Source organism: Mesoplodon bidens (assembly GCF_964165515.1).
Source record: "Mesoplodon bidens genome assembly, chromosome: 2".
Lineage (NCBI taxonomy): Eukaryota > Metazoa > Chordata > Mammalia > Artiodactyla > Ziphiidae > Mesoplodon > Mesoplodon bidens.
This window is the reverse complement of record NC_138177.1, coordinates 170,289,080-170,313,667: the sequence shown is the minus strand read 5'-3', so window position 1 is coordinate 170,313,667 and position 24,588 is coordinate 170,289,080. Positions and strand designations below refer to the sequence as shown.

General features: G+C 57.3%; 1 protein-coding gene across 1 annotated transcript in view; it reads right to left on the bottom strand.

The window, feature by feature from the left end:
- The window catches only part of RAP1GAP (RAP1 GTPase activating protein), a 66,238-nt gene that overhangs the window by 6,171 nt on the left and 35,479 nt on the right, over positions 1–24,588 (bottom strand). Inside the window, exons 2-17 of the mRNA XM_081226714.1 lie at positions 22,420–22,513; positions 16,445–16,480; positions 15,384–15,431; positions 14,091–14,129; positions 13,419–13,604; positions 9,860–9,963; positions 9,522–9,600; positions 9,098–9,151; positions 7,916–7,999; positions 7,608–7,708; positions 7,345–7,474; positions 5,910–6,065; positions 5,373–5,444; positions 4,679–4,765; positions 4,115–4,252; positions 2,151–2,282 (exon numbers count right to left, since the gene is read on the bottom strand). Of these exons, the coding sequence (XP_081082840.1) occupies positions 2,151–2,282; positions 4,115–4,252; positions 4,679–4,765; positions 5,373–5,444; positions 5,910–6,065; positions 7,345–7,474; positions 7,608–7,708; positions 7,916–7,999; positions 9,098–9,151; positions 9,522–9,600; positions 9,860–9,963; positions 13,419–13,604; positions 14,091–14,129; positions 15,384–15,431; positions 16,445–16,462 (1,428 nt within the window). The 5' untranslated portion in view covers positions 16,463–16,480; positions 22,420–22,513. The remainder of the gene's footprint in view (positions 1–2,150; positions 2,283–4,114; positions 4,253–4,678; positions 4,766–5,372; positions 5,445–5,909; positions 6,066–7,344; positions 7,475–7,607; positions 7,709–7,915; positions 8,000–9,097; positions 9,152–9,521; positions 9,601–9,859; positions 9,964–13,418; positions 13,605–14,090; positions 14,130–15,383; positions 15,432–16,444; positions 16,481–22,419; positions 22,514–24,588) is intronic.

Sequence of the window (24,588 nt, the reverse complement as noted above, 5' to 3'; positions counted from 1 at the left end):
ACTCCATCCTGCCAGCCCTCGGGCCTGTCCCGGGGGGAGGGGGGCAACGTCCCCAATATGGCCTCCGTCCTGAGAGCGAGCAGAGAACAGCGCGTGCAGGCAGCCTCCAGAGACGGCGGCCCCGCGGACGACAACCTCTTCCACGGTTCCTATGCCTATGGCACTGCCCCGGCGTCCGAATCTACTTGCACTTTTCCCAGGAATAAGCAATGACTGGCAAGCAGCAGAGGGTGGGAGCAGAGAGAGAGAGAGAGACAGGTATAGAGAGAGTCAGAGAGACAGAGATGGCGGGAGGGGGAGGCACGGAGAAACGAGACAGGGAAAGGAGGGAAAGACAGACAGACACAGACAGACAGGGACAAAGAAGAGAGTGGGGCAGGGGATTGAGAGAGACAAGGCCGGGGAAGGGAAGGAGAGAAGAGGTGGGAGGAGACACAGAGAGAACAGAGGAGAGAGATTGACAAACAGTCACATGAGAAGGGGTGCAGAGTTAAACACGGACAGACAGACACACAGACGGACCCGGGGAGCAAGACGGACAGAGACGGAGAGGGAGGGGCAGGCACAAAGGAAAAATCAAGGGCGAAAACAGTTCGAAAGAGGAGAGGGAGTAAAAAGACAGGTGCAAGAGGACAGAATACACAAGCGCAAGAAGGTGGAGGGAGGCAGGGGGTAGAGGAGGGGAAGAGAGAAAGGGAAGAGGAAAACAAGCAAAGAGGAGAGAGTGGAAGGAAAAGGAAGCAACATGAAGAGAGGGGACAGTTGTGCAAAAACAAAAACAGAAATGGGTCTGGTTACTGCCACGGTGGGTGCTGCTGGTCTGGCCCTGTCCCTGGGGCCCCCCTACAGCCACCCACAGGAGGCTGGGCCACTCTGGTGGGGAAGGAAGGGAGTGGCTAGTGAACTGGGGTTGGAGGAGGGTGGGCCTGCTTCTCCAGTGACAGTGGGCTTGGTGACTGCTGGAACACAGAGGACTCGCCCTGCTTCCCTGGCCAGGTCAGCCCATGGGGCAGGGGTGGGGTGGAGGGGGTCCCTCCTGCCACAGGACACAGCCTCACAGCACTGAGCACAGGGCTTGCTTGGCATGCAGCAGTCAGTCAGTAAATGATGGGTGGGTGGGTGGATGGATGGATGGATGGACAGACGGATGGATGGAAGGAAGGAAGGAAGGATGGATGGGGAAGGGGCAGCAGAGCGGTAGGTGCAGTGCTGGGGGGTGACCACTGGGCAGCAGAAAGCAGACTGGCCCACAACTGAGGGCCTCATTCATCCTCTGTGCCCAGCACACCCCCTGAGTATTAGTAGCAGAATCCCACAGAGCCTGGCAGACAGTAAGTAATCACACAGTAGGTGCTCACTCAGGAGAGGCTCACACAGAAGCCCAGGTCCTGACACACAATAGGTGGGCACAACCACAGAGGCCCTGGCACATAATGGGTGCTCACACAGCTCATCTCCTGACACAGAGAAGGTATTCACTGATATCCAGGGCTTATCACAGCAGTCCATTTCCTGACACATGGTGGATTCTCATACAGCAGCTCAGGGCTGGGCACACAGCAGCCACTTACAGAGTTAGGTCCACGCAGTAGCCCAGGATCTGACATACAATAGGGGCTCACAGAATCTCAGGGCCAGGCCCACAGAAGATGCTCACAAGATACATGTCCACACAGCAACCGGGTCCTAGTACACAGTAGGTGCTCACATGGCAGCCCAAGTCTGGACACACAGCGGTACCCACCAGCATCTCAGAGCCAGGCATACAGCAGATGCTCACACAGAAATCCAGGTCCTGACACACAGTGCGTGCCCACAGCCTGACACACAATAGGTGCTCCCAGAAACTCAAGGCTTGACAGGAGGTGTCCATACAGCAGCCCAATCCCCAGCATATGACAGACAGTAGGTGCTTCATAAGAAATGTGACACAGAAGCTGCCCCAGAGCAGACACAGCTGAATAAGGGGCCAGGAGGTGGGGTGGGCCGAGGAGCTGGGGAGGGGGATGCAGGCTCTCAGCATCCCAGTGTCACAGCTTGGGCACCTGACCCCGTGGAGGGCAGTGGCTAGACCTAGCCTAGAGCCCAGGATGAGCCCTCGGACAGCAGGGCAGCGGGGGGAGGCGGGGCCCCTGGGGGAGGGCACTCACTATTCCAGCCGCCTTGGCCAGGTCCGGGTTGTTGGGCGCAAAGCTCCCGCTGTGGCTGGTGGACACGGTGTTGGGCTTCTTGTTGCTCAGCCCCATGGCATCCATGGACTGGCTGCGGCTCCGGATGACCCGCTGCGAAGGTGGCAGTAGGGGTTTCGTAAGGCCCCACCCCCTCAGGGAAACCCAGGAGCCACTGACGCCAATCTCGGTGACCCCAGGAAGTCCCTTCCCATGAGACCACACAAGAGTCAGGACCTGTACATGTGCCAGGGGTAGTGTGGGCCTTGACTCTGCCACCAATTTGCTGGGTCACCTTGGGCAAGCCACTCCACACCTCTGAGCCTCTGAGCCTCATGACCTGTTGTGCAGTTGTTGTAAAGACCGCAGAAGACGCTGGGTCATGAGCAAAAGCGTGCACAGAGAGACCTCCAGAAACCCCAATTCCCTCCTTTTAGCGTCTCTTAGGGCTTGCTTTCTTCCTTGCTTTTCTTCCCTCCTCCCTCCCTCCCTTCCTTGCTTTTTTCAGTCAATCTGCACTGAATGCTCACTTCAGGGCCGGGTACTTTCCATTCGCTCTCACTCAATCCACCCCAGGAAGCAGGCACTGCCACCAAGCCCATTCTACACGTGATGAAACTGAAGCAGAGGTGGGTCTGGAACCCAGATGCCAAACCCAAACCCTTGACCGTGGGCTGCGCTGCCTCTAAGAAAGTCTGTAACTTAAGCCCGGTCCACCATCCAGCACTCACCAGATGTGGGATCACTGGAGCCCCCCCTCAGAGAAGACACCCCAGGTCCGTGTTCCTCCCACCCACTCCCTGTCTCCAGTGAGCAGAGGCAGGGCTCTCTTCAAGCCTCTTTCTCAAAGACGTTCTGTTCGCCTCAGCCCAAGGCAGGCCTGGGCAGCTGGGCTAATCCTCTTATGCAAACCCACACCTCCAGCTTTGTGGCCTGCCCTGGGGTAAAGGTGAGGCCCCGCCAGCCTGCTGGGCACCTGGAGGATGGGCAGTCCTCCTCCTGTGGGTGGAGGACACAGTGGCAAAGAGGCCACCGCCTGGGGACCTGCAGCCTGGGGGAGTCCAGGCCCTGTGGGGGGAAGAGGAACTCTCTCCGCCTCTGCCTCTCACTTTGGATGATAGTTGCTGAGGTAGATGGGCAGGGCTTTGCATTTTCCTTCTTAACTTAGATTACACTGATCTAACTGCTTCACAAATAATCCTCAACAGTTGTATGAGGTAAGTTGCCATTACCCTAAACAACAGATAAAAAAACCTGAGGCTCAGAGAATGCTCAAGCTGGTAAGTGGCAGAGTTGGGATTTGAACCCAGGGTGTCTATGCTCTTAACACTAAGCTAAACCAGAGATAGCCAGGGTGGGGCACACGGCCTAAGGTCATGCAGACCAGGTCCCTCTCCTATAGCCCCTCGTTCACCACCCTCCCCTGACCTCTGTTTCTTTCTCTGGGTCAGGACAGAGGCTTCCTCCTCTCTTCTCTGCCTGCTGACCTGGGAGCCACCACCCTTGGCACCAGAGGGCTCCAACCTTCAGCACAGCTCCCAGGCAGACTCCGCCCCCAAGCTTAGCCCCGCCTCCAACCATCAACTCCTCCCCCAGCCAGAGCCCACCTTACAACTCCCAACCGCAGCTCTACCCCAGGCCAAGACCACACCCCCCCAAGTCTAAGCCCACCCTAAGGCCCAGGTCCACCCAGAGGCTCACCATCACCCAGACTCTACCCCAGGTGCGTGCCCACCTAGCCCGAGCTCACGCCTATTAACTCCACCCCTGACTCCACCCTGAGCCACGCCCCCACCCGACTCCACCTCCAACGTAAGCTCACCTCTAGCCACACCCCCACACCTTGTCGCTAAGGGCATCCCCCGACTCTAGCCCGACCGCGTGCCCAGATTCCTAGCCAACCACATCCGTCCCCCTCCGCACCCAGGTAGACCCCTGCTCTTCACCTTGAAGGACTCGAAGAAGCCGCCGCCCCCGCCGCCGTTCTCCATCTTGTCCTCGTCTCCACCCAGGCCCATCATGGACTGGCTGTGGATGTGCAGTTCCTCATAGAGCGTCTCCAGGAGGGCGGCCCGTGTCCGCTCCTGAGGGCCAGGCCGGGGCCGTTAGGAGAGACCCCAGGGATCAGCCCTTCCCACATTTGCAATCGCGGCCACCTTCTCTGAGTGGGAAGTGGGCCTGGGCTCCAGAAGCCTAGACGGCTTCCCTCAGGCCCCTCCGCAGCACAGGCAGCCCCCAGGGCTCGACATGGCCCCTCAAAGATCTGACCTCATGTCCCCACGCCCCTCCTCCACTGCGTCCTCTGTGGCAGCCCGCCTACCTCCAAGGCCCTCCAGAGCATTCCTTACGAACCCTTACTTCCTTTCCCTTGACCCTGGCGCTGCTCATCTGTAAATCTATCCTCCCCCAGGCAGCCTTCCCTAAGGCCAAGGTCTGAACATAACTCTTCTCTCCCCAGGGGCTGAAATTCTCGGGGGTGGGGGGATTCAACCCCAAGAACCCATACTCACCTCCAGTTTGGCAAACTTCTCTGCCTTGTAGCAAGCATATTCAGCATTGATCAGTTTTGTCAGCAAAAATTCCTGGAACTCAGGCCCCTGGGAGCCCCCAGCGTGGAGAAGAGAAAGGGGGGGTCAGGCGAACACAGAGACAAGGGGCTGGGGCTCCGGAGCCACGCTCTGCTGGGGCCTGGGGGCTGCCCTCTTCACTCCCAGAAGGGCATCTCCTTGGGCTCAGCTCCCCAGCCCAGGCACCTGTGAGCCCTAGGCCCTTCATGGCTGCCCACCCCTCGGGAGAGCTGGGTTGGGGTCTCCCACCGCCTCAGTCTGGGGATTGGGGGGTGCTGAAGCCAAGGCTCAAAGTGAGGGCTCCTGAGAGGCGAGAGAGATGTGTGCCCCTCTCCCCAAGCATTTTAGAAGAAGGTTGAAATTGTCAAAAAGACAACAGAAGTGAGGAAAGGCCACAGAGTCTGCTCTACAACATGTAAAACAAGGATACAGTCTGTTCTGTGCCGTTGTAAAATAAAGTCAGTTTTTATCAAGATGAACAGAAAAGCCAGGCCCCAGCTGCTCAGTTAGGGGAGCCGGGCTGCCCTGGCACACAGTGGGGCTTCAGAACCTCGTCCAGCAGAATGTGCACCCTCTCAGCCCCCACCCATTTAGTCCTGCTCTGCCCACGACGGGGGGGCTGGGGGCTGCCCCTCACCTTCCTGAACACAGCAGGGTCCGGGAGGGGTGGCCCGAAGAAGGGCACGTCGTCTCTCGCGGTGACGGAGACCTGGAAGGGAGGGCAGCTGTCCCCATGGAGTCCCCACACCAGCCAGAAACCACTGATTCGCCTCCCTATCCTGCCCCGTGCTGGGCACAGGGCTGCCCCTTGGCGGGGGAGGTTCAGTGACTGCCGATCGGATGGGTGAACCCCAGGATTTCAGCTCCTCCACCCTTGGTCCTGAATTTGAGTGGTGGGAAGGAGTGAAGGGTCTCAGGAGTCATGAGGCTGGAGAGGGAGGAGGAGGCTAAAGGGCGGAGGAGGGTAACCAGCCTCTCTGAGGGGAGGGACTTCGGGGGGCAGCGAGGGCAGGATGGGACTCCTCCAGCATCAGAGCACGAGGGGGGCTCAGAGCCCTCCGGACGGTCCCCCTACCTACAGTTGGGAAAACTGAGGCTCAGAGAGGCCTCACAGTGAGTGAGGGTGGGGCTGGGATGGTGGCTGATGCCCTTGGGAAGCTCCGAGATCACCCACCTTGTACAGGGGGCCATCGGGGCCCCCGCTCTCGGCCTGCACCACCACGTAGGCGTGCAGAAAGTTGGACGCAATCATGTCCGGCACAAAGGGCGTGTTCTCGTCCTGGAAGACCACGGCCACGATGTCGTTCCCGATGTGCCGCTTCCGCTGCAACTGAGCACAGGCCACAGCCTTCACCACCCGGCCGGGGGCCCGTGAAGCGTGGGGAGGGTGCACAGGGCCACAGCCTTCACCACCCGGCCGGGGGCCCACGAAGCGTGGGGAGGGTGCACAGGGCCACAGCCTTCACCACCTGGCCGGGGGCCCGCGAAGGGTGGGGAGGGTGCACAGGGCCACAGCCTTCACCACCTGCCCGGGGGCCCGCGAAGCGTGGGGAGGGTGCACAGGGCCACAGCCTTCAGCACCCGGCCGGGGGCCCGCGAAGGGTGGGGAGGGTGCCCGCAGAGGTGCGGGGGGCTTGGGGTAGGCAGAGGGCATGTCTAAGGAGTTGCTTCCCCCCAAAAAATGTGGGAGAAACTTGTCTTAAAATTATTTTCATTTTCTTGGAATCCTGTGACAGATGAGAAAACTGAGGCCAAGACAGAAGTGACCTGCAAGGCCCTACAGTGAATTAGGGGACTTGAAGCCGGGGCTCTTGGTCCCCAGGCCCTACCTCTCACCCTCCTCCTGTCTAAATACCCCAAACATGGGCCCCTCTTGAACAAATAAGTTCCACTCAATATATCTTTGTTGTTAAAATGAACAGAGAATCTATTAAAAGAAAATTAAAAGACATTAAAAATAAGGAATAAACGTTTCCATTTTTCTCACATGACCCCTGTATCCCCCTGTAGCCCTGGAGTGGGGGCATGGGGAAATAAGGAGGGCAGCCCTGCAGGAAGCTTAGGACAAGGTGACAAATTTCCAAGTTCAGCTCCAGGAACATGCCTTGCACTTCCTCATCACCAGGCCTTTGCAGAAGAGGGAAGCCATTCTTTCCCCCAGAATGCTCCTCCTCCCTCTCCTACCTCCTTTGCAGCCTAAAAGTCACTTCATCTTGAAAGCTTTGCCTGACTCCCACCTCTGCCCAGTCTAAGTGCCCCCATGTGACCTGACAATACCCTTCATTTCCTGTAAAAATACTCACATTTACTGAGCTCCTGCTATGTACCAGATTCTGTTCTAGCCACTCTGGGTGCATACCCTCGCTTATGCTTACCTATAAGGAAGGTGCCGTTATTATCCCCACTTCACAGATGTGGAAACTGAGGCTTTCACAACATCGTAGTAGCTTGTCACCTTGCCCCAACTAGAGGCCACAAATTGGGGGACTAGATCATTTCCATCTCTCTATCCCAGGGCCCACTGAGTCTGGTGTGGTGGACACTGAATGGATAGGTAAATGGGGGACAGGAGGACAGGTGGGAAGCAGATGGGTGGGTGCCCAGGCTACCTGCTGGGCGTCCCCTTCTGTGTAGGGCAGCTTGGTGGACACGTGAAACATGATCTCCTTGTTGCGGAAGTTGCAGTACACAGACTCGGTTCCCGTCTGCCCGTGGGTCACGTCCAGGCCTCCTCGGAACCTGCCCCAGGCCCCCCAGGCCACGGCTCAGTCTCCAGCCCCAGCCAGGCCTCCGCGGGGCCAGGACGGGGGCTCCCTCCCTGCCCAAGGGCATGGGTCGGATTATCCTCTGCTTGTCCCACCCCAATGCTCACCCCTTAAAGTCCTGCAGTTTGACCTTCTGGCCAAGGAATTCGAGGAACTCCACAAAGGCGGGGCTCTCCTCGTTGGTGCTGAAGAGTTCTTCCTCGGAGGTCTAGGGATGCACAGAGGGCAGAGGTCATCGAGCTGGGCCTCCTACCCCCCCCACTCACACCCAGGAAAGCTGGAAGGGGGACCTCTGGCAGCTCCTGAGCTCCTGGGAAACTGAGTCCCTGGGCAGGTGCTCTCCCTGGCAAAGGTCTGAGGTCCCAGGTACACGGCCAGATGTGGGGGAGGGGCAGGGAGGAGGAGGTGAGCACACCTGCCCAAGCTTCTGATAAATGACTCCGAACTTGAAGTTATTGCTGATGACATGCTCGTCGAAGGTGACAATGAGGCGGGAGGCCTGCGGGGACAGGATGATGGGTGAAACGTGCTGCTTTTACAAGTTGCCGTTTATTGCTCTATGTGCCAAGCACTGTGCCAGGCACTCCACATGCATCCACTCATTTCCTCCTCAGAGCAAGCCCGTGAGGGAGGCACTCCCGCAGACTGCATCTCACGGATGAAGACCCCGACATTCCGAGACCTTAAGGAACTGACTTGCTAAGGTCAACGGCTGGCAAATGGCAGAGCTGGGACTCGAACTCAGGTCTGTTGGATTCCAAAGGCTAAGCGCATTGCTCCTGAGTTCTGCTCATAAACTCCCGCCCCTACTCTGCTCTAACACCCAACTTGTTCCCCGGCTCTTCTGTAAAGCCACCTCATCGTTCTAGAACAGGCCGAGTCTCAACAGTGTGCTGTGGAGCCTTGAGCAAGTTCCCCTTCTCACCTTGGGCTTTCGGTAACTGAGAAGCAGGACCTGATTTCTGAGGCCCCTTCCTTCAGGGGAACTTTCCTGGACCACCCGCCCTTCAGCTGCCTCACCTCACTCTGGAATTCAGTCAGAGCCACAGGCTGTACGTGTCTTTCAGGGCCCACCTCTTTCCAAAAACCCCCTGGCTCACTGAAGACAGAAGTCCCTCCCCTTTATCCCACATTGTCACAATGCCTCAAACCCAGCACCCAGCACCAGAGCTGGAAGTGCAGCTGCCGTCTGTGGGGTGGCACCTATGGAGGTGCCTGTGTTACTCTCTCTCCCCAGGTCCCCTCTGGGGTCAGAAGGCAATACCAGTGGAGCCTTGGCTCAGGAGCACAGGTTACCCTTAGGAGGGCCCCTAAATGGCACTGAGAGTTCCCAGAGGTAAGGAAGGCTCGCCTCCAAGGAGGACAGCACGAGGTTCAAATGCAGGCTTCCTTATCTGCTGTGCGTCCTCGGGTAAGGCACCAACCCTTTCTGGGCCTCTGGTTCCTCTTCCGCAAACTGTGGACTTTGCAGGGTTATTGTGAGGTTTAAGTGAGAGAACTTAGGAAAAATGCCCTGCACACAGCAGGTGCCCAATAAATGCTTGGCCCCCTAGTTACCCACCCACTCCCAGTGAGCAGGGCCCAGATCCAGCCATACCTTGGGGTAGAGCACAGGATAGAATCGATCCACATTCACGTCTTCGCACACCAGCTGCGGGAGCAGATAAGGGAGGGCCTGAGGGTGGGGCCTCTGGGCCTCCCTGGCCAAGGTCTGGGGGGAGGACAGTGGAGGACAAAGAGGGGGCAACCAAGGCTGAAGGAGGCTCACTGTCACTCAGAATGGGGTACAGAGAACTGGAGCCCCTGTCTCCAAAAGGTGCTCTAAAGAGTGCCCAAAGCACACAGCCAGCACGTGGGCATCATGGGAACACGTGAGCGGCAGGACCCTGGAGACAGGCCACAGCAGGCAGGCCAGGATCCGGGGCTAAAGATGAGGGTGTGCAAAGGCGAGGCTGCAGCCCAGCTCTGTGCCCACCTGGGGTGTCCACGGGGGGCTCAGCATGAAGGATCAGAGGCCTCACCTTTGCCATCTGGACCACGTTGGGGAACTCAGTGAGGCAGGAGATGGGGATGACGTCATGGTACGTCCGGCACTTGGTCCTGGGAGGAGAAGACCCATGCTGAGGGGCGAGGCAGTGCGAAAGGGAGATGGGAGCCCCTCCACACCAAGTAAGACCAGAGAGGGCAGACCCCAGCGAGGTCCAGAGGTGATGAGGCGGTCAGGCCTGGCTTGGGCACTAACTTGCGGTGCAACCTCAGGCAAATCCCTGGCCCTCTCTGGGTCTCAGTTAGAAGAGTGGGTAAAATAAGATGGGCTCTCAGATTCTGAGAGTCACAGGTCCCCTCACCCCACCCTCACCTGAGCAGCAGACGCAGGTGTTCCTGGTCCCCGATGACATCGTACTTGAGTGAGAAGACAAGGTGGCCCAGGGCGGTGTCCAGTGAGTAGTAATTAAAATGCTCCTGTGGTGGGAGGCGGGGGCCAGGGGAGAGGGTGAGGCTGAGCCTGAGGCTTCCAGAAACCAGACGAGAAAGCCAACTCACCCCCAGATGGGGGTCCTTCACCAGGCAGCAGTTGTCCGGGCTAACAGCACTGTCTGCCTCAGAGAGACCTGCATTCAAATCCCAGCTCTGCCACTTGCCAGCTGGGTAACCTGAGAAGGTCTCCTCACTTTTCTGTGCCTCAGTTTCCTAGTCTCTCAAATGGGAGTGAGGCCCACTACCTTGTGGGAGGGTGGCAGGCACTGAAAGAGATAGTGCCCGGCGCAGAGTAGGTGTTCTCTGAACGTCTGTAGTAACCTTGGCTCTCTGGGTCTTCAGCAAAGTCAGGACCACATCTGTACCTGCATGGCTGTCTCCCAGCCCCCAACCCTCTCAGAGCTGGGCACACAGTAGGTGCTCAATAAAAATATGTCAACTTGTTAAAAATCAGACATTTTTTTCCATTTAGTATTAAACTATTTTTTGTTCACATTTTATAAAATGCCTCAACATTTGTAATATTATAAAATACAGTTCTTTTCCATTAACTTTTTGTTCTTAGCTCCTTGAAACAAGAAAAATTAGGAATATGATTGTTCATATTCTTTTTTTTTAAATAAATAAACTTATTTATTTGTTTAAAAAAAAATGTCAACTGACTGATTGGTCAACTGATTGCTCTGTGGCCCCTGAAGCCAGGGCCCATGAGAATCAGGAAATGAAACATCTCATGAACACACTGGCCGGCTGACCGAACCGGTTCCTGTCCTCCTGCCTCATCTGGGGAAGACACAGGGTGGGGAAGAAATGCTCCCGAGGGCCCAGGGCAACTGCAGCAGGGATGGCACCCCCAGAGAGGAGCTGGCAGTCTGGCACCTCCAGGTGGGGAAGTCCCAAAGCCAAGAGCCAGAAGTGCCAGATTTCACCCCACCTGGCCCTGGGTTCCCCTGCCAGCCCGGCCCTGGGAATGAGGCTGGCTCCTCAGCCACACCCACCCCAGGAGTCATCGTGGAAGGAAGCCCTGTTTAAATACAAACAGCTGTGCTCAAAGGATGGCAGGAGGAAAAAGATGTAGGGGCCAGGGGACATGTGCCACAAATCCACAGCTCAGGGGCAGTCTGCGGGGACCTGGGGCAGAGTGATGGAAACCCCCAAAGGCCTGGCACGATCCGCACAGAGGGAGTGGCAGGCACTGGGCAAGGAGGTCTGCACCCAAGTCCTCGGGGTGCAGAGTTTCCCCAGACCCCGCTGGCTGGGCCCAGAGAAGCCCAAGGAGAGTGGGCTCAGGGTCCCAGTGGGTCAATGACAAGGTCACCCTAACTTCCTCCCTCTGCCAGAACAGGGCGCACTGCTTCCCCAGCACCCCACCTGGAGCCGGGAATGGCCCGGCCTCTCTGCCAGCCCCTGGGGCCCCTCCTCTCTGTGCTGCCAGCCTGACCCTGGTCATCATGCCTCCTCTAAGACCCCCCAACCTGTACCTCTTCCAATCCTCCAGTGCCCAAGGCACCACCTTCATTCTACCACTCACCACTTCTTCAGCAAACTTTTCTGTGCACCAACTATATGCTAGGCCCACAAAGTCCCCCAGGCCCCACCACCTGCCAGACCCAATTAAGAGCCTCTGGACAGTGGGTTCTGGGGATGCAGGTCTCTCCCCACCCACAGGTGGAATCCCCTGCCCTGTTCTGAGTTTGTCCCCAGGCAATGGCTCCTGCATCTGAGCCTGCTGGTTTAGTCTCAGTCACCCTGTCCCCCCGCCTTAGCACCAATACCCACCAGCATCAGGCTAATGCCCTGGGCCCAGACTGAGCCCACACAGCTTCCCAACACCCCAAGGAGTCATCCCTCCTCCCAGCACCCACGAGTGCACGCACACACGCTAGAAACGTGACCCGTCCCTTAGTGTGTCTTAATGGAAGGTCAGCCAGAGTTATGTCCAGCTCCTAGCTCAGTAACTGTGTGAACTTAAGCAAGTTGCTTTATCTCTCTGAGCCTCAGTTTCCTTTTCTGCAAAAATTAGGAAGATCCTGATCTCACAGAGTAATTATGAAGATGTAGTAATAACAGCTAACATTTACTGAGTACTTACTACGTGCCAAACATGGTTCTCGATGCTTTTATCATCCTCATTTTTACAGACGAGGAAACAGGCTCTGGAAGGTTAACTAACTTGCCCAAGGTCACACCATCAATAAACAGAAGAGTCAATAGGTGCATCCAGGCCCACGAGACTCCAGAGCCCACGCTACATTCCACCACCTCGTTTGTAAACTGACACAGAGACAGCACTCGGCATGGAACGTGGCACGTACAAGGTCCCAGCGTGTGACCTCCCCTCCGGCTCCCACAGCCTCGCCCAATAGCTCCTGCCTGGAACGCCGCCGTCGTCATCGGGTGACACTAGGACAGGTCGTTACTTGGCAGGGTCCCGGCTCTGGGGCAGGTGGTGGGGCAGGGGTTGTACCAATCCAGGTCACACCATGGAATTAACTGTCTTCCCCACCTCAAGCTGCCTGAGGGCACGGCCCGGGTCTGTTTTGTTTGCTGCTGTATACCTGGTGCCCAGAACAGGACCAGGCACACAGCTGGTGCTCATTATTTGTTCACCCTGACTGAGCCCTTTGTGCCAGACACTTTGTGCTGGACATCATTCTAAATGCCTCACAAACATCGTCGAATTAAAGGCATGAGGTGGGTATCATCACCATCTCCGTTTTTACAGTTGAAGAACCAGAGGCAGGGGCTTCCCTGGTGGCACAGTGGTTAAGAATCCACGTGCCAATGCAGGGGACACGGGTTCGAGTCCTGGTCCGGGAAGATCCCACGTGCCACAGAGCAACTAAGCCCGTGCGCCACAACTACTGAGCCTGTGCTCTAGAGCCCACGAGCCACAACTACTGAGCCCGCGTGCCACAACTACTGAAGTCTATGCACCTAGAGCCTGTGCTCCACAATGAGAGAAGCCACCGCAATGAGAAGCCCGTGCACCGCAACGAAGAGCAGCCCCCGCCTGCTGCAACTAGAGAAAGCCCACACACAGCAACGAAGACCCAATGCAGCCAAAAATAAATAAAATAAATAAATGTATTAAAAACAAAAAACCAGTCTCCCCATCTTAAAAAAAAAAAAAGAAAGAAAGAAAGAAAGAAACAGAGGCACAGAGAGGGTAAGTGACTTGCCTGATGTCCCAAGTAGTGACAGAGCCAGGATTCAAACCCTGGTAGAGTCTCTGTTAACCACTATGCCATAACACTGCCTTTTGCAATAAATGTTTGTTGACTGAATGAGTGAATCCACTACGCATGCTCCCTGGACTCTGCGACAGACAGCCCGCCCAGCCCACGGTTCCGCTCCCTCCCAGGCCCAGCCTCCCCCAGGGCTGGGCTGTGACCCACTCCCCACCCAGCCCAGCCCCCCAACACCAGCGGGCCACACACCTTGCCAAGAAAGTGCTTGCGGTAGATGCGGGCGGTGGGGTTGCATTCCAGCTTCACCTTGGCCGTGGGCGACTGCAGCGGCTCCGTCTCCGGGATGCTGGTGATTTCGTGATTGGTGCCTTCAATCCAGTAGCCCCCAAACTGGGGCAGCAGGATGAGGGGGAAGGGCCCTTCTCGCCCCAGGACCTGAAGGAGGACTCAGCTGAGAGCCACCCACACTGCACACCACTGGGGGCCCCAAGACACCCCCCAATTCAGACCTGGAGCCACTTCTGCCATGGCTAAGGAGTACTAGGGGACAGCCCAGAGCCTATGTGGGTCCCAGGGCTCATATCCACCTCCTTCAAGGCACTTGCTCCAGCCCTTCTCCTCCCACTGCAGGCACAGACCCAGATGCACAGAGCCCCATGTCCCAGTCTCAAAGGATGGGAGTGTGGGGACAGGTAAAGCTGAGAGCATGACATTGGCCGAGAGGCTGGCATATTTGGCTCAGAGGCCTAAGGGTTCACATGGGCTCTGAAGTCTTGGGCTTGTAAACTGAGTCTCCAACACCCAGAGCAAGGCCTGTGGTCTGGCTCTTGATGAGGAGGAGGACCCGGGTGTCCAGACTCCCTGAGGGAGTGCCTCCTGGGCTCGGGATGGAGATGGGCTCAGTGAGATCCAGTCGGTTACCTCGTGGACGCTCGGGTAGGGAATGTAGTCCTCCTCCGTCTGCAAAACACAAGCAGGGCAGAGGCCCAACTGGGGTGGGGTCCTTACCCTTTGCTTCCAGCCTCCCCAGAACACCTGTTGTTCAGGCAGCACCCCCGGGCTGGGCTTGCGGATGGGGCTGTGTCCTCATCCCCCCATCCCATGTGGGCTGACCCCACGAGGCAGGGACTGAGGCAGGCTTAGCTCACTGAGTGCTGGCAGCCTCTTCTGGGTCTCCTGCCTGGGGAAAAGGAGGCTCACTGCATCCCCAGAAGAAACCTCTGGACCAGTGGTTCTCAGTGAATCAGAATGGCCTGGAGGGCTCATTAAACAGACTGCTTTGCCCCACCCCCAGAGTTTCTTATGCTGTGCGTCTGGGTGGAGCCCAAGAATTTATATGCCAACAAGCTCCCAGGTGATGCCGATGCTTCTGGTCTGAGGACCACACTTTGAGAAGCCCTGTTCCAGACAAAGCATCAGCCTTGTGCCCATGAACCCCACTTTAACCCTCATCCTTGTAGCCCTGGGTCCACTCCCCTAAGCCCAGCCACTGATATTCTTGGATTATTGGGGTCCCAAATCACCAACCATGGTACCGTACGCCTACCTGGAGGGGCTATGCAGCTCCCACCCCAAGAAAATTCCGAGTCTAAAGAGGCTCCTCACGCCCCCTTTGGTCCCAAGCTTCCTGTTAGTCTCTTCATGAAGGTTGGGGGACAACGAGGCTACCCCTCCCCATCTCTCCGTCTCTCCCCCTCCCCCTCAGCCGTCCCAGGCAGGAGCTACGTGGAGAGGGGGAGCGTTAGCCTCCTGGGTCCTGGGTATGAGCCTTCCTGCAACTGCTGATCATAAGTGGCTTCAAGGAAAACCTTTTACAGCAGGCTATCGCGAGGGATGGGGCTTCGATTTTGAGATGGGGAAGCCTGCAGAGGCAGGGTGAGTTTACAGTGGTGCAGATGGGGTGAGGAGGAGCTGGAATGAAGGTCTATAGCAAGGGAGGGGCTCTCCACACCTTAGCCTCCTAGAGGGCAGGGGCTGGGTATACCCTGCTTCCCCCTTGGCCCCAGCACCAGCCCGCAGTTAAGACTACTTCATGAAAGGGGGGCGCAGATTCTCCTGGGCTGGCTGCTCGGCTGGGGCAGCACTTCCCCGACCCCTCGAGAGGGAGTCTGCCTCCCCCTTCCCGTCCCCTCCCATCCCCAAGCCCTTTGGAGAGCACTGCTCAGGAAGCCAAAGGCCCCCAGAAGGGTGGAGTGGTTCCAGATTCAGACCTACTTTGAGGGGTGGTGGGAAGGAGCATCGCTGTTCATCCATCCTGCTTCCCTGCAAAGAGAAGGCAGCACATCCCGTCACACCCTTCCCAGGCTGCTGGAAGCAGCACTGCTTCCAGGTAGATGGTGCTGTGGAGGTGCTCCCAGGGCAGGGCGCTGGCCGCCGGGTCACTCAGGCCTCTGCAGGGCTGGCCCTCCTGGAGGGAACGGGGGCTGCGGGAGGCTGGCAGCAGCAGGGAGGGCTCGGGGCTCTGGTCACTGCTGGGAGTGGGGGCAGGGCCAGTGTGCACGCTTGTGTGTGAGCTGGGGAGGGAGGCCGCTGCATCTACACAGATACGTGTTGTTGAGAGCAGGAGGGAGAGGGAGAGAGAAAGGAAGAGGGAGAGGGGGAGAGAGAGGGGGATGGGGAGAGGTGGAGATGCAAAGACTAAGAGGGGCAGGGAAACAGGAAGATGGCAGGAGGCGGGGTTTGGAGGGTGAGCGATAGCCAGGAAAGCTCCCGAGGTTGGTTCAAGTCCCCCGGCCACCTCCCAACACACACCCAAGCGAGAAACACAGACGCGGGCCTGGAAGACCAGGGCTGGGGAGTGGAGGATGGGCAGGGGTCAGGCAGAGGGGGCGGGGGCTGCCCGGTTCCTTAACACCTCCCCGGACCTGCAGCCCAGCCTCTGGTTGCCCTGTGCCCTGGCATCTGTCCCTCCCCCCATTCCACACAGGGTCCTGCAGAGCCTGTGATGCCTCTTGGGAGATGGGGGATGGTATGTGCGGGGTGGGTTGAGGCACTGACCCCAGCAACCTACACAGGGATGGGAGCTGGAGAGACGCAAGCGGGGCCTGCGCCCTGGGTCAGTCAGGCAGCTGGGCGCTATCAGTCCCCATCCTCTCTTCCGACCCCAGACAAAGGGCTCTGGACAACACACTGCCAACATCTCCTCCTGGCACGGTCTGTGAGAGCTCCTGGCCCGTCCTCAGAGAGATGTAGGGCTGCAGATACAGCAAGGGTCCCCCACCCCCAGTCCAGCCCCCTCTGTGGCTCCCCAGAACGGGCTCCAGAGCCCACCTCACCTGCATCTTTTCAATCATCTCAAACAGGTCTGTGTTCTGCAACAGAGATGGAGAGAGAAGGTCAGCACCAGGTAGCCCAGCTGATCCTGCAAGTCTCCGAGGAGTCTCCACCTGCCCCAGCCCTCCTGGTCCCCCAACTCTGACCAAACACCGTGGACCTGTCCAAGCAGCAAGAGGGAGTGGAAGGGACATCATAGGATGGGGCTCTGTGCCACTGACTGGCAGAGTTTGACCAACTGCCTGGCGAAGCCTGCCCAGAGTCCAGCACCCTCCCCAGGCAGCCCACCCCCCTCGGTCCCCTTCCCCAAAGGAGGAGGCTGCTGCCTCAGACAAAGAAGGTCGTGACCTTTGGGGAGAGACACATCTCCCCTATGTCACTGCAAGACTGGCAGTGCCCGGATCGGCCCACGGACCCCTCAGAAGAGCCCCAGGTCCCAACTCCAGAGACGAGCCCAGCTGGGATCCTCAGGAGGGTGTGTGGTTCCACTCACCTCTGGAAGGAGGGCCCCATCCTCCCCCCCAAGCAGTGTGGGCTGGGCGTCTGTTGGGGGAGAGAATGCTGGGATGTCCCATTGGCCCAATACCTGTGTCTGAGTCCACACATTCCCCCTCCTCCCTCCTCCCTCCTCACACTCCAGCCAGCCTCTCCTGAGGCTAGCCAGGGCACACACAGGGTTAATCCGGGCATCTGCCAGCTGTGCTTGGCAGCTTCGGCCTCTCCAGCGCCAACTCCCTACGAGCCTTCCTGGAAGGCGGCATCCTTGCCGGCTGGCGGAGCTGGGGGCTGGGCCTGGGAAGCCCCCAGAGTCTCTAGGAGAGCGCCCCTCCCCCAGCACCTCCAAGGCCTCAATTCAGTCGGCTCCTGCTGTCCAGTGGGGGCACTGCCTGAGCTCACACACACACACGTGCTATGGGGCTGTACACCAGGAAACACACACTCCCTCTCTCTCTCTTTCTCTCTCTCGCTCAAACACACACAGGCCTGCACACCAATATTTAAACACAGTCTCACTGTACCAAAGAAAGCAAACACACAGAAACCCACACGCACAAACCCACCGGGTCTGTGCACATCAATTCTTACAGCTACACGCTAACATACAAATACACGTGTCAGTGTCCTACGTTACACAACAGCACACTGCCTCACACACATACCGGTCTATGTCCCATAAGAGCCACACACACAAATGCAAACCCACCCCTATGCAAGTCTGCGCAACTGCACCAGTAATTGCACACGAAGCTACACGAATGCCACAAAACTACTCTCATATCCACGTGCCGAGAGACACAGTAACATGCACTCGCAGACACAGGCAGGTATGTTCATGGACACTGAGCCACAGCCCCACTGCCACGCACAAGTTCACCCTCCCCCATCAGTCACACTCCCCGTATAACAGACATGACAGACTTGATCCCATAACATTAAATGAGCTTTGAGAAAAAGAAAAAGCATGCAGCAACTATGGAAGTGGTTAATCGCCAAGGATGAGGGGCACTGGTCTGAATCACACACACACACACACACACACACACACACACACACGGAGCTGTCTGTTAAAGATCACAAGACACAGACACCCCATGTGCACACTGTGAGGCCTGCCCACAGAGGCAAAACCCACCCTGTAAAATGCACGACAGGAGTCCACAGGAGATGGTGACCCATGGCCCCTGTGGCCACACCCAACACTTCTGAGCTTGGAAGAGACAATTCCACAGGCAATTAGAGCACAGACCACAGACACACATCTGCAGTCCAGGTAGACAAACACGCCTGTCAGCCAACACCTTGCACAACAGCAACATCAGCATCTGTGCCTGGGTGAGCCACATAACCTCAGCCCAGCACAGTACCAGCACAAGTGAGATGGGTGCACTGATGTCCCCCAGAATACCCCACTCAGGGTAACATGGCCTTACATGGCCAGAAACAATGCACTGGGAGTCACAGCCACATAAACACTGACACATGGTACTGTCAACCAGAGCGCACACACAGCAACAAGTGATACCCACCGATACAGCCTCACTAGTGCATCAGATGCTCTGACACATGGAAGGCTGTGAGTGAAGTGCCCCAGGGCACCAAGCAAAGTTACACTGTGACATTCAGACCCTTCCTAAAGGGGGGAGGGGATGGATGAAGTGGTCCCAAGGCTAGCACCCACACACACATCCACACACACGCACACACACAGAGTGCCCCGGTAGCCCAGAGCCACAGTGCCACCACGGGCACTCTGTTCCGTAGGCAGCTGCAGAAAGAGCTCAAGGTCTGGGACCCCAGGGCAGGGGTGTGCCCTGTGGCCTCGGTGGCCGTGTGTCAGCCCAGAAGCTAACACACCCTCCATGACGGAGCCTTGCACACCCGCCCTGACTGGGGCAGAGCCTGCCGGGCTCCGAAGAAGTTGGGCTGATCCGCCTCCCGCGGACCTCCTCGGCCAGGCCGCCTTCGCCCTGGTCCTCACCTGCCAGCCGGCCCCAGAGGGCAGTGATCCCCTCCGAGGACGGCCCGGGGGCTCCAGGGGCCGCGGCTGCGCCATCCTGAGCTCGGCCCGGCCCCGGCCCCGGCCCCCACCCCGGCAGCGCTTTAGCTGACCCAGCCGGCTCCGGCCCGCGCGAGCCCCGGCCCGGGCCCCGCAGCGCCGAGCTCCGCGCTCCCGGCTTCGGGCTCCCGCGGCGCGCTGCCTGCGCTTGGCTCGCCGGGCGGCCGGGCCCTGAGGGGGCGGGGCGCCAGGTACGGGCGGCGCGGGGACCGGGGCGGGGCTTCGGGGGTCCGGGGCGGGGACACAGGAGGCCCCGCCCCCGGCGCGGGTCCCGGACACTGCGCCTGCGCGCTCTTGCTAGCGCGTTGGGAGCTTTCGGCGCGGGCCCTTGAGCCCCGAGGCTCTCCGGCGCACCCCTAGCCTGCCTCCTGTACCTTCCCAAACTCTGGGTACCACGCCTTAGGGCCTCAGGGATGGGCTTCTTGGGCTTCTTGCGCTGGGCTTTGAAGTCGGGGAGGAAGTGGCGGGGGGTGGGGGGGGTTACCTTGGAGACAGAGGGCTTTTCTTGAGCATCTACTTAATGTTGGACCCTTTGCAAGTCTTATCCTCGCCCCACAACCCAAGAGGTACGAGTGTCATCCCCATTTTACAGAAGAGAAACCTGATTCCAAGAGATAAGACTGTACAGTGGGGGGCAGGGCCTCAGCATCCCCTCCCCAGACAGATGCTGGGAAAGCAGCGATTGCTTCCTGAGCTGTGGCCAAGTCAACACCAGCTGCTTCAGACCCTGCGAGGCAGGGCTGCCTACCAGCTCAGTACCCAACCTCTCTTCAGCTTCCTGAAGGAGCTGCTGGCAGCTACCCACCACTCTCCATCCCCAGGGCCAAGGCCTCCTGGAAGGAAGGCACTGCACCTTCCTTTCCCCCAGACCTGGCCCTGGGTCAAGCTGGAGCCCAGGAAGCCGGTGGGAACTCTGGAGATGTGTATTCCAGACACAGTGTAGCTTTGTTCTTAATAATTAACAGCAGCAAATATTGATTCACGCAGGCACTTCCAGGCCTGAGCGCTTCCGGGCACCCATCGAAATGCAGCCAGAGAAACATTCATTCCCACACTGGGAGGAGGCAAGAGCTGCCCGCATCACCGGAGACATCCATGTGCCAGGAGTGGAGGGCGTGCACATGCGTGCGTGCAGCCGTGTAGATGTGTGTGACTCGGAGATCAGATGGGGACAGCCTGGGTGTGCATATCAGTGTGTTTGTACACGTGTATCTGTATATACATGCATGTATACATGTGCGAGTCTCTGAATACACCTGCAGACATGTGAAGGCACCCACGTATGTGGGTGTGGGTAGGCTGTGTATGTACATGTGTGCAGCTTTCTAAATCCTCAAGCAGAAAAAATCCTACAGCAGGGCAGGGTAGGAGGGTCTTGGATAGCTCAGTGTCTATACAAATGTGGCTTCCCAGTGAGAGGGGGATGTCCTTTCTGGGTGTTCTGTCCTGCCCTGGGAACATAATGATGCTGATAATAGGTCAGCTTCCTAGTTTGAACTTTCCAAAATTACTTTCACAGTCATCCCCCAATTGCAAGCTGGCAAGGTGGGTAGAAAAGAAACTGCCACCTCTATATTACAGATCAGAAACTGAGGCCCAGAGAGGGGCAGGGATTTGCCCACTGGCACAGGGAGGTCAACTGCCTCTCACGCTGGCTCCACCATCAACATTATAAATGTGTGCAGAGCTGGGGGAGGGGGAGTGGAGAATGTGTCACAGACCTGGGACCCCTCAGCCCCACCACTGGTTTGCTGGGGACCCAGTCTCTCTGGGTCCTGGTTTCCTTTGCTGTCAAAGGAGTACGATGTACAGACTTGTGTCTTGATTCTGGGGTGGGGGCGGACTGTTGGGATGGGGCAGTTTGGAGCCCGCAGCCGGCTGGGCTGTATTGGCACAAATGGAGGTTTCTAGCCAAACTGGGCAGAGGGGAGGTAGCTCAGAGCTAATCTGAGAAGGCCAGCCCCAGGCTGGCCAAGCAGGCAGGACTCAGGGAGATGGGCTCTTCTAACCCTCATTTTTCCAACAGGAACACTGAGGCCCAGGAAGGGGAAGTGAACCCAAGCCTCCTACCGGATGCTTAGGGGGAGAGGGACTGGGAGACTCACTTCTGAGCCCAGCTGCCATGGAGTCGCTCCCTACCTGCCAAGTCCCAGGATCCACATGGCCCCGTCTTGGGCTGTCACCCAGGCACAGACAACAGGAGAGGATCTCAAGAACCCCTCGATATGGTTCCTAGGACCCGCTGCACTTGGACCCCCTTGGAGGTGGTGATCCAAAAGTACACCATTCCTTGGACATGTGCCCTCCTGGCCTAGAAGAGGTATATGGCCCTTGTTCCAGGTCAGAGCACTGGGAAAGGAGCTTGGCAGATCCTGCCTCTGCTATTTCCTGGCTGTGTGACCTTGGGAAAACCACTTCCCTCTCTGAGCATCTGGATCCTCATCTGGAGAATGCCTACCACCAAGGTTTGATGGAAGGACCAAGAGGCACGATATCTGTGGACGTGCTTTAGAAACTGAAAAGTGTAGTACAAAAGTGAGAGCTTATTACCCTCTGCATTAGAGATGCCCCCAGACTAGGCACTCTGGGCAGATAACATGAGTTCTGGTCCTAGACCCATCACATCCTACCTGTGTGTCTTTGAGCAAGTAACCTAACCTCTCTGAACCTCGATTTCTCATCTGCAAAATGGGACTAGTAAGAGTACTAATATAAGTACATAGTAGTTAGAGTTTGAGAATGAAATGAGATACTGCACGTAAAGCATTAAGTACCCACCTGGCACATAGTAAATCTCAATAAATGCTAGTGGTTATTACTGGTATTTGACACCCTGTATAAGTTGTTTAGTTATTTATCTCCTAACTGGACTATGGCTCCCTGAGGGCAGGGTCTGTGTCAGATTGATTTCTGGCACCTCAGTGCCCAGCACAAAGTTGACACAGGTCAGGTGCTGGGCAAACATTTGATTTTGATGATAACAACAAGAACAGCCTCATTTATAGGGCTCTTACTCTGGGCCAGATATTGTGCACAGAGTGTTTTATCATCACTTTTGACACTTAACCCCACTTCACAGGGCTACCTCTCACAGTAGCCCTGTGAAGTGGGGTATTATCACTATACCTGATTTACAGATGAGGAATCTGACGGTGATGTTGATAACGAATATAAGGAAGAATAGCTGTTTGGCCAGTTTATTCCCAGTTGTTTTGCCCCCAACAGTGCTACAGACCCTGGTTCAACTTCTGAGACTGTACCGGGCCCACCCAGGGGTGAGGAGTGGTATACCCTTGGGGGGGCTAAACCCCAAGCAGCATCTACCCAAACATTTTACCTCTGCATAGCAGTCATTCCTAGGTATCTCTTGGCCCTGGGGGGGTTCTCCAGACCGGGGGCTGTGGGGAGGCGGGCACTTACCTTAAGGTGGAGTGAAGCAGTCTGGGAGGGAACTGAGTCCACTCGTGGCAGGTCTAGTGCCTGAGGGAAGTGCTGGTTCTGCCCATCACTCCTCCTGGAAGAGAAAAAGAGTCTGAGGTCAGGGAGGGCCCCAAGTTGGGAGATTTGTGAACTTTGGGAGGGAGAGTCACTCTCAGAGTTGGGGGACATTAAGGGGGACAGATTTCACGGAGGAAGGGGTCCTGGGTTACCCAGGAGGCAGGAGAGGAAGGGCTTCCTGAGCCGGGCTGCCAAACAGGCTCTCCTTCCCCAGGGATCAGAGCTGTAGACAGGGTCTCACTTCCAGCTCTCCATTAGGCCTCCCTAACCCATACTCCAGCCAAGAGGATGTCCACAGCCCATTCTGAAGATGGGCAGACTGAGGCAGGGGGCAGTGAGGGTTGCTGTAAAGGGCTGAGCCCTGACCTCTGGACTAAGCAAGGTAGCCCAGCCTCTATGCATCTCTCCCTGAGCCTTTACGGACAGAGTAGCCTTAAGGCTGAGATGCCACCTGGGCCATTGCTATTATTAATGACAATAACAATAACGGACACTCATTGGGCCGACTATGTGCCAGGTCCCGTGCCAAGCCCCTCCTTCCAGGCCTGAGGGCACAGACTCATCACCACACTGGCATTCCCACTTTACAGATGAGGACGCAGAGGCATGCAGAGGTCACACAGCTGGTCAGCGGCGAGCAGCATCTGAGTGGCGCTTGACTGACACCAAGCCCAGACTCTTTGCCCACACCCACGGCCCTCCCTGAGGAAAGGAAGCAGGTCTGGTGAGGGTGAAGTCAGCTCCTATTACCTTAGAAAGCCTGCCGAGGAGGCTAATTCTGGGGTCAGGGAGAGGAAGTGCCCAGTGGTTCCTGGGACCCAGGTGGCCCAGGGCTGGGCAAGCAGTCCTGGCTTCCACCCACCACCTAGGGCCACCCTGACGTGGCTGCACCCCCGCCCCAGTCCCTCGACCAAGGCTGGTCCTGAGAGGGTGACTCATTCAGCCCACGGCCCGCTTGAGTCAGGCAGAGCTGGGACTGCCACACCCCAAGAGGGGAAGGGCCTGTGGGAACCTGGCCCAGGAAGGAGACGCTGAGGAAGCTCTGAGCCCCCTTGCTGGCTCCCCTGGGCCCAGCTACTCAGGGAGAAACAGCTCAGAGGAACTGTTCATAGCCCTGCCGCAGGCACCAGATGCCTCTCCACCTCCCAGGGGGGCTAGCACCTTAAAAGGGGGTCCTGAACTGGGTAGTGCTTGACCCAGAGGATAGACATGGTGGCAGTGACATTTTAGGCCTGTGGCATTGTTGTAGGGGAGATATTCCCAGGCACTTACCTGTTGTGTGACCTTAAATCAGTGACACACCCCTCTCAGCCTCAGTTTCCAGAAAAAATTCATCATGGAGCCTGGGCAGCTAGAAGCTGTTCACTCAATGAGTTCTCTGGTATTCGTGCATTCATGGTAAACTCTGGCTCCCCATGTTAGGGTCTCATTAAGTATTTGTTAAATGGATGAGTGAATGAATGAATGAATGTTGGCAGTAGGAAGGCATTAAAGGTCTGTGAGCGGGGCTTCCCTGGTGGCGCAGTGGTTGAGAGGCCGCCTGCCGATGCAGGGGACACGGGTTCGTGCCCCGGTCTGGGAGGATCCCACGTGCCGCGGAGTGGCTGGGCCCGTGAGCCATGGCCACTGAGCCTGTGTGTCCGGAGCCTGCGCTCCGCAATGGGAGAGGCCACAACGGTGAGAGTCCCGCGTACCGCAAAAAAAAAAAAAAAAAAAAAAAAGGTCTGTGAGCAAGACAATGGCCTAAACACAGGTTTCTGAGGATTACAAGGTACAGTGACATGGGGAGAGCCTGGGGAAGGGGGAGTGGAGAGAGGCCCATAGAACTGGTCCGGGCAAATTCCACTGAGGCTGCCATGGGGACCCTTGAGACCGACTATGTGCCTGGAGCTGTGTCAGGCATATAACACCTTCACTACTGTGCTGGGAGGCTGGCATTATTTATCCCCTTTTTTACAGATGGAGAAACTAAAGCTCAGAGAGATGAAGCCACTTCCCCTAGCAAGTGGGTGACAGAGTCAGAATTTAAAGCCATGCCCTTGACAAAGCAGGGCGGTGCCAGGTCAGCATGGAGAGCAGAGATTGTCCAAG